The sequence below is a fragment of the Phacochoerus africanus genome, chromosome 9 (genome assembly GCF_016906955.1).
Source record: "Phacochoerus africanus isolate WHEZ1 chromosome 9, ROS_Pafr_v1, whole genome shotgun sequence".
Lineage (NCBI taxonomy): Eukaryota > Metazoa > Chordata > Mammalia > Artiodactyla > Suidae > Phacochoerus > Phacochoerus africanus.
Genome location: NC_062552.1, coordinates 30,690,179 through 30,707,760, shown reverse-complemented (window position 1 = coordinate 30,707,760; position 17,582 = coordinate 30,690,179). Strand labels below are relative to the sequence as shown.

At 42.5% G+C, this 17,582-nt stretch overlaps 1 protein-coding gene across 2 annotated transcripts in view; it reads right to left on the bottom strand.

Annotated features, from left to right (window-relative positions):
- Window positions 1-17,582, bottom strand: part of COL21A1 (collagen type XXI alpha 1 chain) — a 203,594-nt gene that overhangs the window by 126,790 nt on the left and 59,222 nt on the right. For both annotated transcript variants that reach the window (XM_047796213.1, XM_047796214.1), the window contains exons 3-5: window positions 13,783-14,334; window positions 1,005-1,173; window positions 700-916 (exon numbers count right to left, since the gene is read on the bottom strand). In XM_047796213.1, coding sequence (XP_047652169.1) covers window positions 700-916; window positions 1,005-1,173; window positions 13,783-14,334 — 938 coding nt within the window. The remainder of the gene's footprint in view (window positions 1-699; window positions 917-1,004; window positions 1,174-13,782; window positions 14,335-17,582) is intronic.

Sequence of the window (17,582 nt, the reverse complement as noted above, 5' to 3'; positions counted from 1 at the left end):
TATTCATTTATCACTTCTTACAGAACCTAGCACATTGCGTTTAATGAAAATGGCAGACAACAACTTTTTACAAGATTTAATCTGCTTACCAAACGAAGAAATTCCATCCATGCGTAATTTCATTTCTAGCCTTGTATATTTCCTAAGTTCTATATAATGTACCATTAGACATCATAGAGTAATAATCAAAATGTAATTATTTTATCATTGCATTGTTTTTTGAACACATGTGATATCAGAAATGCACTTTTACTTTTAGTTTATGGATTTTATTAAATATATGTTCCTTTGGGGGATATAAAGTGTCCTCCTAATAAATGGGAATTCTGTACCCATTACCCCTGTATTTAATGATCTGACAAACAGGACTTTATCTCAACATCCCATAGGACATGGAAGTATAAAACAGACCAACACAGACGTGGAAACTGACCAGACCTAAAAATGAGAGCAGGAGCTTCTTCCTTGGGTGATTTTCATAATTAAATATTCTGGGCACCTGGTAGCAGGTACTCAAAAAAATGTTAGCTTCCCCACCCTTCAATTTCTTATGAATTAAAAAAAACATTTTTCTGTTGTTGCTTTTATTCCGTAATGCAAATTTAAAACATGCAGTCAACATCTTTTCAGTCATGTTAAAATTATGGCTCTCCTTCCCCCAAACACACAAACCCGATGGTTATCCCCAGGCATCTTTACCTTAACTCGAGGGTCAGCAAAGGTGACCACCTGTGACCCATTAATGACGCTGGTTGTGGTAAACAGTAACGTTTTGTCCACTCCATTTAAGGTAACTGCTATTTGTGGCCTTCCATCCATAGTTAAAATTCTCCATAAATCCCACATTTTCTTGACCTTAAATCTCTGAGTGGAGACAAACACGTATGATGGAGGAAGACCTTCTGGGAACACATTGCTGGAAAAAGAAGAACGTGTATGAGCGTGAAGGGCTCTCAGCTCGTCTGCAGACAGCAGGGGAAAGCCGGGCAACACAGCACGCTTACCTTGTGGATTCTGATAAATCCACTTTTGATGTTACTTCATATCCTTTTATCTTCGTTGGCGAAAGCTGAATTCTCTTCTTAGCCTTTTTCTTTACACCCAAGCCTAAAAGAATATCAAACCCCTTCTCATCACGCGCGGCCACTGGAATTCGTGTTGGACAGACGGATTCTATAAAGCAAAAGCAAACGCAAAAGTGGTTAAAAGTTGATTGATCCTGGGTTACCTGAAGAAGAAAAGAAAGGGAGCAATATGAACATAGAATTGGAGCAGGTTAAGGACTTGGCGTTGTGCTTGGGTGCTGCTGTGGCGCTGGTTCGATCCCTGGCCCCGGAACTTTGGCATGCCATGGGCACGGCCAAAACAAACAAACAAAAAACAAAGAATGTAGAATTATAAAACATATGCACACAAATGTATGTAGATGTATTTTCTCAGGAAGCATGTGGGATTGTTTTTAGTATTTAAGGATGAATTCGCAATTGTCTTTTTCCCCCATAAACGATCCAAGTAAAATGACCGTGTAAAGGGAACATTTGCTAATGGATTAAGGACAGCGCTCTGCGGACGTTTACCCTTCACTACCTTGAATAAGAGGCGACCTGATACCCAGCAGGTAGGAAAGCCCTGGAGCGGGATTCCCGATCCTCACCCCGGATTTGCTGGTCAGTCACGTGCTCCTGGATACTGCTCTTACATCTCCCAGATCTCGGAGACGACTCTGACTGCTTCCTTGCGGTCCCAGCATTTGAGGGGTGAAATAATGTGCGTCATTCCTGATAGACTTTCCAGTTCTAGCAGTTTATAATTCTACAGTTCGAAATACCATTGCTTCTGTCACGCTGGAAAAAACTGTGGGTCTTTTCTGTTCCTGGAAATCCTTCAAAGGGGCCTATGACCTCATCTATGATTATATTATATATTCTATTAATCGTATTTATAAATAAAGACTGTTTCCTTTAAAAGAATCATTAAGGTTTGCATGAGAAGTCAACTATATAAATTATAAAAATATGGTAATATTTTCACTTCTCTGGGAAACTAGTGTCTCAAATTATATGGAAAATTTTGTATGGTTGAAATGCTATTAGGCTGTTATACTGCAGGAATGTTGCAGTATTTTCAGACTCTTCCAAGGCCATCATATAACATGCACTGACCATGACTACTTATATTTTATAGAGTAGCTTAGAGAAGAAAATAAGAACAAACTGCACTAAATGTGCTTTAAGACAATCACTTTCTTACATAACACTAAGGAGAAGGAAAGGTACCACACTTAAAATACAATAAGAGTGATAAGATGGATTTCATTAGCCTAATACCTACTGTCAAAATTTGTACCATAGACTATTTGAAATAAAATAAAGGTTTGATCTAAATACAATTAGACGCATGCCTGGGAAGGGAGGAGTATTTTCCCCTTTGGATCTGAAGCTGCTGAGTTTTGAAGGGACCTAGTCCACCACATGCTTCTTCCCCTGGGAAGCTTAGAGCTAAGTGATGAGAAGCTATAGGAACAGGGCAAAGAGAAGATGCTGGTTCGAGGGTGATCCAGGGAGTCTCTTGAGACTGCGGCACAATTCACCACACCCTCCTGGGCTGATTTACTCCCCACCTGGCTGAGGCCAGGACCTGCTCATGGAGCTCACACGTGGCCTAAAGAGGAAATGGAACCCCAGCTCCACAGTCTGCTGATCCAAAGAGAAGAAAGCCAAAGACACTCTGCCAACTGTGACCAGCTACTTTCATCAAAGGCTCGTATCCCCAAACACATTTTCTTTTTTTTTCGTTTCTCTTTAGGGCCCCACCCAGGGCATATGGAAGTTCCCAGGCTAAGGGTCAAATGGGAGCCGCAGCTGCTAGCCTACGTCAGAGCCACAGCCACGTAGGATCCGAGCCGTGTCTGCGACCTACACCACAGCTCTCGGCAATGCTGGGATCCTTAACCCACCGAGCAAGGCCAGGGTTCAAACCTGCGTCTTCATAGTTGCTGATTGGGTTTGTTACCACCGAGCCAAGACAGGAACACCCAAAACACATTTTCTCATCTGTGCTGAGGCATGAGAGAAGGTGGAGAGAGATCTGAAAAGTCAATCTATATACTCCTCGTGGCACTGCTTTTGGTTTCGAAGAATGAGAACCAACCAACAACAAATTGCCTGAGTCAGGAGAAGCGTCAGTTTGGGTGAATTCTGAGAAGAGGAGTGACAAACTGGACCTTGATATTAAACCATTTTTGCATTTTGAAATCACCCCTCTTCTGACAAATATTACTCCTTTACCACCCTACTGGACTACATTTGCTAGTGTTTAACAAACTTTTCCACCTCTACCTAAATCTGAGATTTGGTATAATTTTAAAACTCAGGATGGCTTATTTTAAAAAAAGCTAGTTTAGGGAGTTCCCGTCATGGCGCAGTGGTTAACGAATCCGACTAGGAACCATGAGGTTGCGGGTTCGGTCCCTGGCCTTGCTCAGTGGGTTAACGATCCGGCGTTGCCGTGAGCTGTGATGTAGGTTGCAGACGCGGCTCGGATCCTGCGTTGCTGTGGCTCTGGCGTAGGCCAGGGGCTACAGCTCCGATTCTACCCCTAGCCTGGGAACCTCCATATGCCGTGGGAGCGGCCCAAAGAAATAGCAAAGAGACAAAAAAAAAATAATAATAATAATAAAAAAGCCAATTTAGCTAAAGCTCCTCCTCAAGAAGCAGGGAACAGGTGTCCCAATAACACTGTGTGACTCAGTTGACATAATAAATCAATAAATTAAGTTAAAATGTTCCTGTCACTGTGATGCCGAATTTGTTTTAGGGAGGGCGCAAGGGAACAGAGAATATGGACGCTTCACCTCAAAAAATTTAATTCAAAACGGCATCTCAACTTTTAACATGCGTTCTTTTGGATCCTTTATGAGGAAAATATCTTCAAAGTTTTGTTGGTTATTTTCTCAAGAATTGCCTGTGCTTCAAATATCTTGCCTGCTCTGTTTTCTTGAATAATTGGTGTTTCTTGGATAATTGGTATGTAACTGAAAAATTTAACTAAGTAATTATTACAGATTTGTCTTTCGTTTCCAATGAAACTTTTGGTTTTAGGAAAACCATGAAAATGTATACTTACGTGCAGTTTATATGTTAAGTAACTTATACCACTATTAAATATTCAAAAAAAAATTGCGAAAGAAAGAGGTTCAGCCGAAAAGAACATGGGTTAAACACGACCCATTTAGATTGGAATTGCTCCTTTGATTTGCTTTACAAAAGAGAAGTTATTAAGATGTCGAACAAAGGGGCCCAATTGAAGACCAGAACCTGAGGTTCGGACCTCAGCCTCTTTGGAACGGAACCCCCAGGAACCTGTGGATTCTCATCCGTGAAGCCCGAACAGCGATCTTCTCCCCAGGGGTGTGTCTGAAGAGGAAACAAACGTGAGCACTCGTGGAAAAGTGCTGTGTTAACTCCAAAGCAGACACCGGTGCTGTGGCGGGGGGGAAGCAGGTGCTGTGTCCATCCTCTTTCTAGAGCAACACCTTCTGCACTATATTCTAATCCTCAGAGTATAGGCAGCAGCGTGGCATGGTTCGCAAACTGGGGGCTGCACGTTAATAACTTTAGTACAGCCATGTTTTCATGATCACCTAGCACATCTCATTAGGGGAAAGGTATTTAACTAACTCTATTTTCTTTTTAAAAATTTATTTATTTTTTAGGGCCACACCTGCAGCAAAGGCACAGTGGAAATGAATCCAACTAGAAACCATGAGGTTGCAGGTTCGATTCCTGGCCTCGCTCAGGGGGTTGAGGATCTGGCAGTGCCGTGAGCTGTGGTGTAGGTCATAGATGTGGCTCAGATCTGGCGTTGCTGTGGCTCTGGTGTAGGCTGGCAGCAACAGCTCCGATTAGACCCCTAACCTGGGAACCTCCATATGCCGCAGGTACGGCCCTAATAAGCAAAAAAATAAATAAATAAATTAAAAAAATAAATAAATAAAAATAAAAAAGGAAGTTCCCAGGCTAGGGAGTGAACTGGAGCTGCAGCTGAGGCCTCCACCACAGCCACAGCAATGTCAGATCTGAGCCGCATCTGCAACCTATACTGTAGCTGGTGGTAACACTGGATCCTTAACCAACTGAGTGATGACAGGGATTGAACTCACATCCTCATGGATATACTATGTCGGATTCTTAACCCGCTGAAACACAATGGAAACTCCAATAATTATATTTTCTTGAAGAAATAATTTTTCTTCTCAATTTGCTCAGCTACGAGAATGATAAGATATCCTTACACATGGGAACTGAAAATTAAAATGTAGTAAAGAAGTTGAAATAGCTCGGTATATGTAACACCCAGTTATGGGGAAACAGGTAGAAGAGTTTCCATAGGAGTTTTCCTGTGGCTCAGTAGCTTAAGGATTTGGTGTTGTAACTGCAGTGCCCTGGGTCACTGCTATGGTGCGGGTTCGATCCCTGGCCCAGGGAACTTTCGCATGCCATGGCTGCGGCCAAAAAAAAAAAAAAAAAGAAAGAAATTTTCCATATATAAAAAGCTACTTTGATTGCCAGCCAACAATTTTCCACCAACTTCCAGGGTAACAGAAGTAAATAATTACCTTCCTATTGTGTAGAAAAAAGAAATGTATGTACAAGTATACAACCACATCCAGAAAGGGGAATGGAAACTGAAGTAAAAGCTCAAACTTGAAAGTTATCTTCTTACATCTGAGGAAAAGCAAACGTTAAAGAGAGCCAGCTGGGGCTTTGATATAATGCTTACAACAGGTAGGAAGAACAATCTAGATAAAACACATTAGTTTAAAGGAATGCATTCAGGAGCAAGGACCAAAAACCCTCAGAAGCCCTAAGTTCACAAATGGTTTCCCACAGACACAGCTAAAATTTAATTTTACTCCAATATGTTCAGAGAGTATTCAGAAAAGGAATGCTTTCTGGGATGGATCCAGTAGCAATGCTTTTCGGTAAATCTCAGGGCTTAGTAGCCCAAGTGATTCAGTCTTATCAATGTGTTTTGTTTAAAATCTTGCCATGCAAAGGGGCATAGACACTGCCTATCTTAAGTTGAACCAGCACCATCACATGTGTCCAGCTACACCCTTCTACCTGTAAGTTAACATTATAGGGGCACAATTATATGAATTCATGATGAATACATTACTCCAGAGCACACCTAGCTTAGTTTGTAAGTTCCCAGTCAACCCAGCTCCACATTGCCAGACTGTTTGTAACTCACACGTTTTATCGAGAACTAGAAGATTTTATTTTTATTTATTTATTTATTTTTTGTCTTTTTGCTATTTCTTTGGGCCGCTCCGCGGCATATGGAGGTTCCCAGGCTAGGGGTCAAATCGGAGCTACAGCTGCCGGCCTACGCCAGAGCCACAGCAACACAGGATCCGAGCCGCGTCTGCAACCTACACCACAGCTCACGGCAACGCCGGATCGTTAACCCACTGAGCGAGGGCAGGGACCAAACCCGCAACCTCATGGTTCCTAGTCGGATTCGTTAACCACTGCGCCACGACGGGAACTCCGAGAGCTAGAAGATTTTATAAGGAGATTTGTGGTCAGACATCAAAAGTAATTCTACGGATCCAGACCGAGATCCCACTGAAACATAGTTGTCTGTGGTCCCTCTGGGACAGCTCAGCTCTGTGCGAAGCAGCTTCTTTAAACTTGCCTGGACTGGACTTTGTTTCAATGGTGAGGCAACATGAGTAAATGTGCCATTGAAACACACCTCTCAGCGGCGTTCAGTGGCAATTTAATACGGTGCCTTCACGAAAGTCTATTAGATTTTTTTTTTTCCCCACAATTGTGGCATGCAGAAGTTTCTAGTCCAGGAGTTCCCGTCATGGTGCAGTGGTTAACGAATCCGACTAAGAACCATGACATTGCAGGTTCGATCCCTGGCCTTGCTTAGTGGGTTAAGGATCTGGCGTTGCCGTGAGCTGTGGTGTAGATCACAGATGCGGCTCGGATCCCGTGTTGCTGTGGCTCTGGCGTAGGCCGGTGGCTACAGCTCTGATTAGACCCCTAGCCTGGGAACCCTATGGGTGAGGGCCCTAGAAAAGGCAAAAAGACAAAAAAAAAAAAAGAAGTGACAACGCCTAATCCTTAACCTACTATGCCACCAGGGAACTCCTATACCATCATGTACTTTAACATCATGTATAAGTTCATAAAAAAGGAGGCATATTTGCTATCGTCTCAATTTAGTACTAAGACTGTGATAACTTCGACTCCATGACCTCGTACTGGAAATACAATGAACTCACAACAGCAATTTCCAAAATAAAGCATCCAAGCAGAAATCCTCTTACCAAAGCCTGATTTCACAAAATTTCTCTTCTCATCACAGAGTGAATGATTTAATCCTGCTGACCAGAGAGCAGCCCCACCATCTTGAAATACAGGCTGATTTAGGGTCAACCCTCCTTTATCAGTGGAAGATGTTTGCCAAACACCTGGCTGCTGGACAGTGTGACATGCTAGGTAGAGATTTTGATCATACTCCTTTCAGGATAAGTCACTGGAACAAGAACCTCCAACTGGCCTTAAGTAAAAGCTGTGCAAAGTAGAAAAGTTACAATCTACTTTACTGGTAGGAAACCTCACTAACATAGGATATATTGTTTTTGAACAATAAGAAAAAATGTAAGAAAATGGAAATCCATCCTGGACTTAGAAAATAGTTAGAATACAACTTTAAAGGCTTACAAAATTACAAAACTCATCGGGTTTTGCCATTTTTTCATTTTAAAAGCTTTGATTATGTGATGAACTTTTTGTTATCCTTTCTTCTACCTGAACACTATAGATGAAGAAAGGTGTTTTGCTTTTGCACATATCCAGACAATAGTATGGAACAATTCCTTTAACCCATTCTTTACTCCTTTTCTTCATTTTTGATTGGATGAGAAGAACTTTTGGAGTTCCTGTTGTGCTCAGCAGTAACAAACCCAACTAGTATCCATGAGGATGCGGGTTCGATTCCTGGCCCCACTCAGTGGGTTAGGGATCCGGTGTTGTCGTGAACTGTGGTGTAGGTCACAGATGTAGCTCAGATCTGGCATTGCTGTGGCTGGGGTGTAGGCCCCCAGCTGCAGCTCTGATAAGACCCCTAGCCTGGGAACTTCCATATGCTGCGGGTACAGTGCTAAAAAGACCAAAAAAAAAAAAGCAACCCTAAAACAAACCAAAAACCCCCCAAAACCGAGAAAAAACTTTTGTCAGATATTACAGTTATGCCACATTTTAACATACAAATGCTATTTTTTTTCCAAACCAGACATCAAGTCACCTTAAACACATCCCTTTGCTTCTCTAGCATACTGATATTAATTAATGTTCAGAAAATGTGGTCTCTCTTCTCTCCCTCATAAGAATGACCTCTGTAACCAACAGGATATTGCAGAAATGAAGAGGTGTGGCTTCCAAGTCTAGACCATGAAAGATACTGCAGCTTCCCCTGGCTCTCTGGGACCACTCATCCTGGGGGAAGCCAGCTGGCATGGTGTAAGGACGTTCAAGCAGCTCCTTGGAGAAGTCCATGTGACCAGGAACGGCGGCCTCCTGCCAACAGCCAGGACTGACTCAGCAACCTCTTGAGTGAGTCGCCTTAAAAGTAGGTCCTCCAGCCCCAGTCAAGCCTTCAGCTGACTGCTGCCCCACTGACATCTTGACTTCGATTCCTTGAGAGAACTTGAGTCATGACCATTCAGCTCAGTTTTGCCCATGTCCCTGATCCACAGAAACTGTACAATATAATAAACATTACCATTGGAAGTTCCCATGTGGCACAGTGGGTTAAGGATCCAGTGTTGCCACAGCTGTGATGTGGGTCAACTGCAGCTCAGGTTCAGTCTCTGGCCCAGGAACTTCCACATGCTGTGGATGTGGCCAAAAAAGTTACTATTCTTTAAACTGGAAAAAATAAAATAAAATAAAATAGTTCTATGTATAGATTTCTAAGGTACCTCCATACTGTTCTCCATAGTGGCTGTACCAGCTTACATTCCCAGACTCTCATACTGAGCGAAGTTAAGTCAGAAAGAGAAAGACAAATACCATATGATATCACTCATGTCTGGTATCTAACATACAGCCCAAATGACCCTTTCCACAGAAAAGAAAATCATGGACTTGGAGAATAGACTTGTGGTTGCCAGGGGTGGAGGCAGAGGCGGGGGGTGGAGGCTGGAAGCTTGGGGTTAATAGATGCAAACTATTGCTCTTGGAATGGATTAATAATGAGATCCTGCTGTGTAGCACTGAGAACTATGTCTAGATACTTACAACACAGCACTACAATGGGAGAAAAAAATTATGTATACATGTATGTGTAACTGGGTCCCCATGCTGTACAGTGGGGGAAAAAAAAGTGTGTTGGAGGAAATGGCAATAAAAAATAGATTTAAAATAAAATAAAATAAAAAGGTCTGTATCACCAAGGTTGGAGCCAGTCACTTAGCCTAGTATCACACTTCAAGAACGTGATATTGACAAAGTCAGGAACCAAATCCCCATCTAGGTCTAACTCCAGGGATTGGGCTGGTCCACCATATAATTATATGGCTTCAGGTTTATAGAGAAAACCATTAAGAGCTTTATTTTAATAGACATTCTGCTTACTGAATTTAAACAAACAAAAAAACCCTTTCTATTAAGATACAACCTAATTCAGTAAAATGCCCTAGTCTCAAGTGTACAACAGCTCATATGAATGAATACCCTTATGTAACTAGCACCCAGTTACATGCATTTATAATTAGCGCCCAGTTATATGCATATGTGGGCACACATGCATACACTTACATAAGTAGCACCCAGACCAGACAACATCTTGAAAGTCACCTCATGATCCTTCACAGATAATAACCACCACCACCAGCAGCCACCACTGGTATGATTTATATCCCCATTGATTAATTTTGCGTTGTCTGTTCTTGAACTTAATATAAATGACCCATGCAGTATCTTTTTTGTTTTGTTTTGTCTTTTTGCCTTTTCTAGGGTCGCTTCCTGCAGCATATGGAGGTTCCCAGGCTAGGGGTCTAATCGGAGCTGTAGCCACCAGCCTATGCCAGAGCCATAGCAACGTAGGATCCGAGCCGCGTCTGCAACCTACACCACAGCTCACGGCAACGCCGGATCCTTAACCCACTGAGCAAGGCCAGGGATTGAACCTGCAACCTCATGGTTCCTAGTCAGATTCGTTAACCACTGCGCCATGACGGGAACTCCAGCATCTATTTGTTTAAATTCAACTTTTCTTACTCAACACAATGCCATGTTTTTGCATACAACAGGATGTGGTTTTTTGCTGTTGGTGGGGTGGTGCTGTGTAGTATTCCACTGTATGAATTAGACGATGATATACTTATCTGTTTTCCTGTGGGGAATCATTTGAGCTGTTTCTGGCTTGGGGCTATTTGTCTTAAAGCTGTTATGAACATTCCTGAATAGTCTTTTGGTAAACACGTGAACTTATTTCTCATAGTTCAACATCTAGAAGTAGAATTTTGGTTTCATAGGATAACAGTATAGGCTTTGCTATAATCCATAATGTTAAGGACCTTTCTAGAGTGGTTGTCGCAATTTTCACTCCCACTATGTGCCAACTGTCACTTAAAAAGCATGAAGCTGTTATGAGAATAAAATATGTCATTAGGTAACAGCTATTACTCATAATAATATTTTAGAGAGAGAGAAAGGATGGGACAAAGAGCTATTCACACAAGTTTTTCTGGGTCTTTTTAGGTCTGTACCCACGGCGTATGGAGGTTCCCAGGCTAGAGGTCCAATCGGAGCTGTACCCGCCAGCCTATGCCACAGCCACAGAAATGCATCTGCGACCTACACCACAGCTCACGGCAATGCCGGATCCTTAACCCACTGAGCGAGGGCAGGGATCAAACCTGTGTCCTCTTGGATACTAGTCAGATTTGTTTCTGATGGGAACTCCTCATACAAGTTTTAAACATTCTTATGAAAATTATTCTGAATGCTTTCTTGTTTCTTCCTTTCCTAGCAATAATCAATTTAGGCAGCTGCATCTAGATGATAAACACTGTCTGCTGAATGCTATAATTTGTGTATTTTCTGAGTTATACCACAGTCATCCTTTTTCCAATCTAATACCCAAACATCGCTGTTCACATAAAATATAAACATATAGTATTTCTTTATTTGAGACATAGCTCCAGCCTCTCTAATTAAATGAATGGAAAATTCATATTTTTGGATATCTACAAGCCATTGACAATATAGGTTGTCTCCAAGGCAGATTAGATTTAGATTCGTTTGCCCTCTAGATAGGATACAAAGTGATTCCCCTGAATATGTGATGAGGCTTTATTTCATTATACTCAGTCCTATCCCGTCTACCAAACTCAGCCCACCGCCGCCCTCTCATCTTCCTGTGCTCCATGTCTGTGGGTGGGAATTCAAGCATATGTATATGTACCACGAGCAGAAAGGCAGAAAGGAAGAAATCAGTGTCATGTGAGGGTAGGGAAGTTCATCACATACATGTCACAGAAGCACAGAAGCTAAAATACTCGCTACCTCTAAGAACAGCTCGGTTGTCCTGGCCATGGCTCCTGATGTGTCTACCTTTACCTTTTTTGGTTTCTACCGAAATGCAAGATAAACTGAGTAGGGGAGAGTGATACACCAGGCCATTATGACAAAGTACCAGAAGGCTTGAATTAGATAATCAAATTATCCAGCAATCTCCAAGCAAAGGGCAGAACAAAGTAGGAGTAATTTTTTTTTTTTTTGGACTTTTTGCCTTTTCTAGGGCTGCACCCTTGGCATATGGAGGTTTCCAGGCTAGGGGGTCTAATCCGAGCTGTAGCTGCCGGCCTACACCACAGCCACAGCAACTCGGGATCCGAGCCTCTCGAGCCTCGTCTGTGACCTACACCACAGCTCACAGCAACACCAGATCCTTAACTCATTGGTTAACGAATCTGACTAGGAACCATGAGGTTGCAGGTTCGATCCCTGGCCTTGCTCAGTGGATTAAGGATCTGGCGTTGCCGTGAGCTGTGGTGTAGGTTGCAGATGCAGCTCTGATCCCGAGTTGCTGTGGCTCTGGCGTAGGCCGGTGGCTACAGCTCCGATTGGACCCCAAGCCTGGGAACCTCCATGTGCCATGGGAGTGGCCCAAGAAATGGCAAAAAGACAAAAAAAGTTAGCACAGTCTATTAGAAAGAGACTCATAAAAAGAATAACTACAATGATCATTTGAGCTTGTTAGTACCTTTTAAAAATTTTTATTAAAGAAAATTCTTAATTTTCTATACTTTAAAAAATAATCTAAAAAACTTTAAAATGTTTTTCTCTACCCGACCCCCCCAAAATATGAAAGAAATAGAGGAATTAACTGCCTTCTAAGCCACAATCATTTACAAATTTTTCTATCAAAAGTGAGCCAACCTATTTTTAGAGGTTTTGTAGGTAAACTAGATAAAAGGCATTTCTATTTAAAATGAATAGTATTTTTTAAGATATATGGTATATTAAATGCATATAATATCAAAAATAAAAGATATGAATAAATTATTCTCCCTCCAAATAATGTGAACACAAGCATGTCTATACCCCAACAGGATTAATTTTACCAAAAACTGGAACTTTCCCATACCGGGGAGCTATCTTAAACATGAAGTTAGACTTTATGGAATGATATAAGCAAAATTAATAAACTGATTAAGTACAAGATTTTCAAATACTCTCTCACTTCTGCTGTGAGTGTGTTTCTTAAGTGGAATTTTTAACATTCTTCCAAAATTTTATTTTATTTTTCTTTTTGCTCTTTTTTTTTTTTTAAGGGCCGCACCTGCAGCATATGGAAGATCCCAGGCTAGGGATCGAATTGGAACTGTGGCTGACAGCCTACACCACCGCCACAGCAATGCCAGATTGGGGTCGCATCTGTGACCCACACCACAGTTCATGGCAATGCCGGATCCTTAACCCACTGAGCAAGGCCAGGGATCAAATCCGCATTCTCATGGATATTAGTCAGGTTCATTTGTTACTGCTGAACCACAAAGGGAACTCCCCCAAATTTTAAAAATGTTAGTAATTTGATCTTTGTTTTCTGGAGAAATAGAGAGTCTCATTTGGAATTAGCTACGAGAATATTCACTGTTATTTGTATTAGAAAAGCTTAGAAATAAGCCAAACATACAAAAATGGAGAAACTATTAAATAAATTATCTTAAAAGCTATCATGTTAAATAGAGCATGAAAATTACACACACAATAACAGAGTATATGACAATATGAAAATAGAGTATGAAATTATATATACACTATTATCCTTACTTGGGAGCATGAATAAACTCTCATACACACTGAAATAAGAAAAGGAAAAGACTGGAATGAAAAGACAGAAAAACTTGTTAACAGGAGTGGATATGATCGATTCTGTGTGTTCCACACGTGTTTGTATTCTTTGCATGTCTTTATTTTCTCCCATCTCCACAATAAATAATTGTAACTAAAAGGAAAAAACAAAAAATAACAAAGTATTCTGTTTTCCAACTGTAGCTTTTATAAGGAAAGCAATTGTTCCTAAAAACAAAACTTATGCAGCATAAATAACACAAAAATGTGTGCTCGCCTAGTTGGAACTTGGATAATTTGACATGCGATACAAACATCTCCCCCAGGGTAAATGGACAGGTTACACCACAATACACGAAAGCACAACCATTTGCTGCTTCCGGGTCCCAGGAAGGCTTACCTTCGCAGAGTTTCTGCTTCATCACCTCCCGGATCTTGGATATTGCTATATAGTCTTCCACATGAAACACATACGTCGACGAAGGCTTGTTGGCGATAGCTCTCAGCTCCGCATCTTCTGTTTCCGAACCAACACCAATGGCAAATAATGTGATTTTACTGTCTCTTGCTGCTTCTGCGGCATCCTTGACTTCGTCTTGGGATTTGCCGTCTGTCAGGACCACCGCGATCTTCGTCAGAAATCGGGAGGACTTGGCGAAAAGGTAGTCGAGGGCAAACTGGATGGCCTTGCCGGTCCGCGTGTTTCCTCCCAAGTAGTGGATGGAGCCCACGGCTGCCAGCAACTTCTCCCCCGACTCGTGCCTTCCGAGGGGAATCTCCAGGACGGGGTAGTCACTGTACTGAACCACCCCCACCTGAATAAACTTTGGGCCAATGTCAAAGTTCTTCGTGATATTGACAAGCCACTTCTTGACGATTTCAAAGTTTTCTGGGCCAACGCTGTAAGAGCCATCCAAGATGAAAACTAAATCTGTAGGGGCAGTCCGACAACCTACGAGAAAACGAAAACCGTCACAGGAAAACCCGAAGTGGGAGGTTTTAAATGCACGAATTTGTCATTAACCACATGGGGGAAACCCTTTCACGATATATGTCATGTCACCATGACATATGCTTTAAATGTCTTACAATTTTATGTGTCACTTATACTGCAATAAAGCTGACATGTAATACAAAGGAAGAGCTCCTGCTGTGGCACAGGGGCGAAGAATCTGACTGGAGCGCCTCAGGCGGCTACAGAGGTGCAAATTTGAGCCCCTCTAAAATAAGATGCAAATGGGAGTTCCTGTCGTGGCGCAGTGGTTAACGAATCCGACTAGGAACCATGAGGTTGTGGGTTTGATCCCTGGCCTCGCTGTGGTGTAGGTCGCAGACTCGGCTTGGATCCCGCGTTGCTGTGGCTCTGGTATTGGCCGGTGGCTACAGCTCCGATTGGACCCCTAGCCTGGGAATCTCCATATGCCGTGGGAAGCGGCCCTAGAAGAGGCAAACAGCCAATAAAATAAAATAAAATAAAATAAAATAAGATGCAAATGAAGCTATCTAAAAAGCAGAAACAGACTCACAGACACAGAGAACAGACTTGGGGTTGCCGAGGGAAAGGGAAGAACTGGGAATCTGGGGATTAGTAGATACAAACTATTATATCAAGGATGGATAAACAACAAGGTCCTACTGTGTAGCATAGGGAACTCTATTCAACATCCTGTGATAAACCGTAATGGAAAAGAATATAAAAATGTATACATATGTATGACTGAATCACTTTGCTGTACAGCAGAAACTAACACAATATCGTATATCAACTAGACTGCAATAAAAACCAATCTCAACTCTCTTTTCCACAGTCCACAGCATGGCTCGAACTCCACCTCATTCTTGCAGGGTATACTGATTACATGAAATATCTCAAAGCTCACAGCCAAGTAGGAGGAACAGCTGGCTGGTTCTAGAAGGTAGGAAGAATGATGAGAATGTCTGGGGGGGTGGGGTGCAGCTTAACTGTGCAAGGTCAGGGGCAGTTTTGTGAGAAAGCTGACAGGCAATGAGACTGGGAAGCAGAGCTTTCACCAGGTCAAGAGGAGGACGTTCTGGTTAGAGGGGACGGCTAGTGCAAAGGTCCAGAGGTGAGTGACGGTAACACGCTGAAAGACAAACTGGTTTGTCCGGGTTACTCCAATGATTTGGAGCGGTCAGCAGAGAGCACAGGAAGGAACAGCTCTGCTTGCCTTTTCTTCTCTAACTTCTGCACTCAAAGCATTTAGGGCCCCTACGGTAAGGAATCCCACATCTCTGGAGATGGTGAGTCAGAAGAGGATAAAGTGAGTCAGGCTGATGGGACAGCAAATGTCAAATCCTGTAGTTTTACTCAGATTAATGGTCTCCCTAGAGTCGTGATCAGATGCTCTTTACAAACTTATAATTAAAATGATTTATTTTTTGGATATATTGCAAATAAGATATCAAAATTGCAAAGAATGGTACTGGAGGAAAAAAAAAAACTGTTTGATGACAAGTAAGAGTTTTTGCATCTCCTTGGAGTCAATCAATTGGTCAATCCATGTCTCCCTCCCTTCACCTTTCTTACGCCCTCTTTTTCTTTCCTTCCCTTTCATTCTTTTCCTTATCTTTGTCTACTTACATACCTGGGATGAAGACAGGCTAATACGAAGAAACCGGTCTTACAGTTGACTCCGTATCACTGTAACCAGCGGGAGTAAACCCTTGTCAGGAGGACACACAGCAGAGTCCCAAAGTCACCCTCCCTTCCGAATTGCCAAAACATGGCTTTGGCTCAAAGATGTAACTGTGATTACGACATCACTCCTAAGGGGCTATGGGGCAGGTGGTGTCGCAGTGCAGGGGGTGTTTGGGATGCTATTCCAGTAACCTCTGCCGAGATGGCCACGGCCAGAGTTCAGGGCAGGGGCAGAGGTGGAGCCCTTGCAGAGGCAAATGTTCTAACCCAAGGGAATGCAGCTGTCCTGTTGTTTTTGGAAGCAGAACGGGGATGACAGGGCAAGGATTCTATTGGGGTTTTGTGGGGGAGACAAAAGGACAGGAAGCTTGTGTCTTCAGGACGCTTCAACGTTGCCCTTTCTTGGTGCTCTGAGGCTTGGTACTGCCTGGACCTGCCAGGGTCTGTGTACCACCCCACTCAGCGGCAATAAACCCTGATGGCGTTATTCTTGGCCCCTCTACCCCATTCCAGAGCCATGGGCCATATATCTCATAACTGCAAGGTTGGCCAAGAGCATGGGTACAAAGGCAAGTACTGCCGTTTATAAACCCAGATGAAACATCACCCCCAGAGGCTGTCTCGGAACAGGGGGTCCCTGGTGTCACAGGAAAGGAACACAGTGAAGATCAAAAGCACGGTTCAAATACCAGCCATGTCTCTAACCAGATGTATGTACGGCAACACGCTAGCCCCTGAAATTTGATGAATTGCTTTTATTGCTCAAAAAACAGAGTACCTGCCTTGTAGAGCACTTGGGTGGACTAGACTTAAGAGTGTTATGCAAACATGAACGATTATTATTTTGATAACTCTTAAGCCAGGCTGAATCACGTTGTCCAAACATCTGATTTAACTGTTACAGAAAAACCATGATTCATTTACAGCAGGTGTGTAGGGTTATGTGTTTGAAAATACGAATATAAGCCAACTTTTAAAAAGAAGCATGATGTTGATAAAGGATGGCCTGGGTAGAAGAACTTTGATTAACACAGCCCCGGAGCTCCCACTGCGGCTCAGCAGAAACGAATCTGACCAGCATCCACAGACGCAGGTTTGATCCCTGGCCTCACTCAGTGGGTTAAGGATCTGGGGTTGCCGTGAGCTGTGGTATAGGTCGCAGACATGGCTCAGATCTGGCTTTGCTGTAGCTGTGGCTGTGGCCAGCGGCTACAGCTCTGATTAGATCCCTAGCCTGGGAACCTCCATGTGCCATGCCTACAGCCCTAAAAAAAAAAAAGAGAGACAAAAAAATTAACATATCCTTTCTTCTCCAATGCAAGACTTCCCACAGGCTTGTAGGAAAATACAGTTATCACTTACTGAGACGGGCGGGCGCTGTGCTAAGCCATTTATACGCATTATCTTATTGACAGGCATTATCTCACTATCTCTACGTGATAAACTGACAGGATGGTCCTGATAACCCTCCCTTGAAGCAGGTACTTTTTTTTTTTTTTTTTTTTGCTTTTTAAGGCTGCACCTAAAAAGCCAGGTTGAAT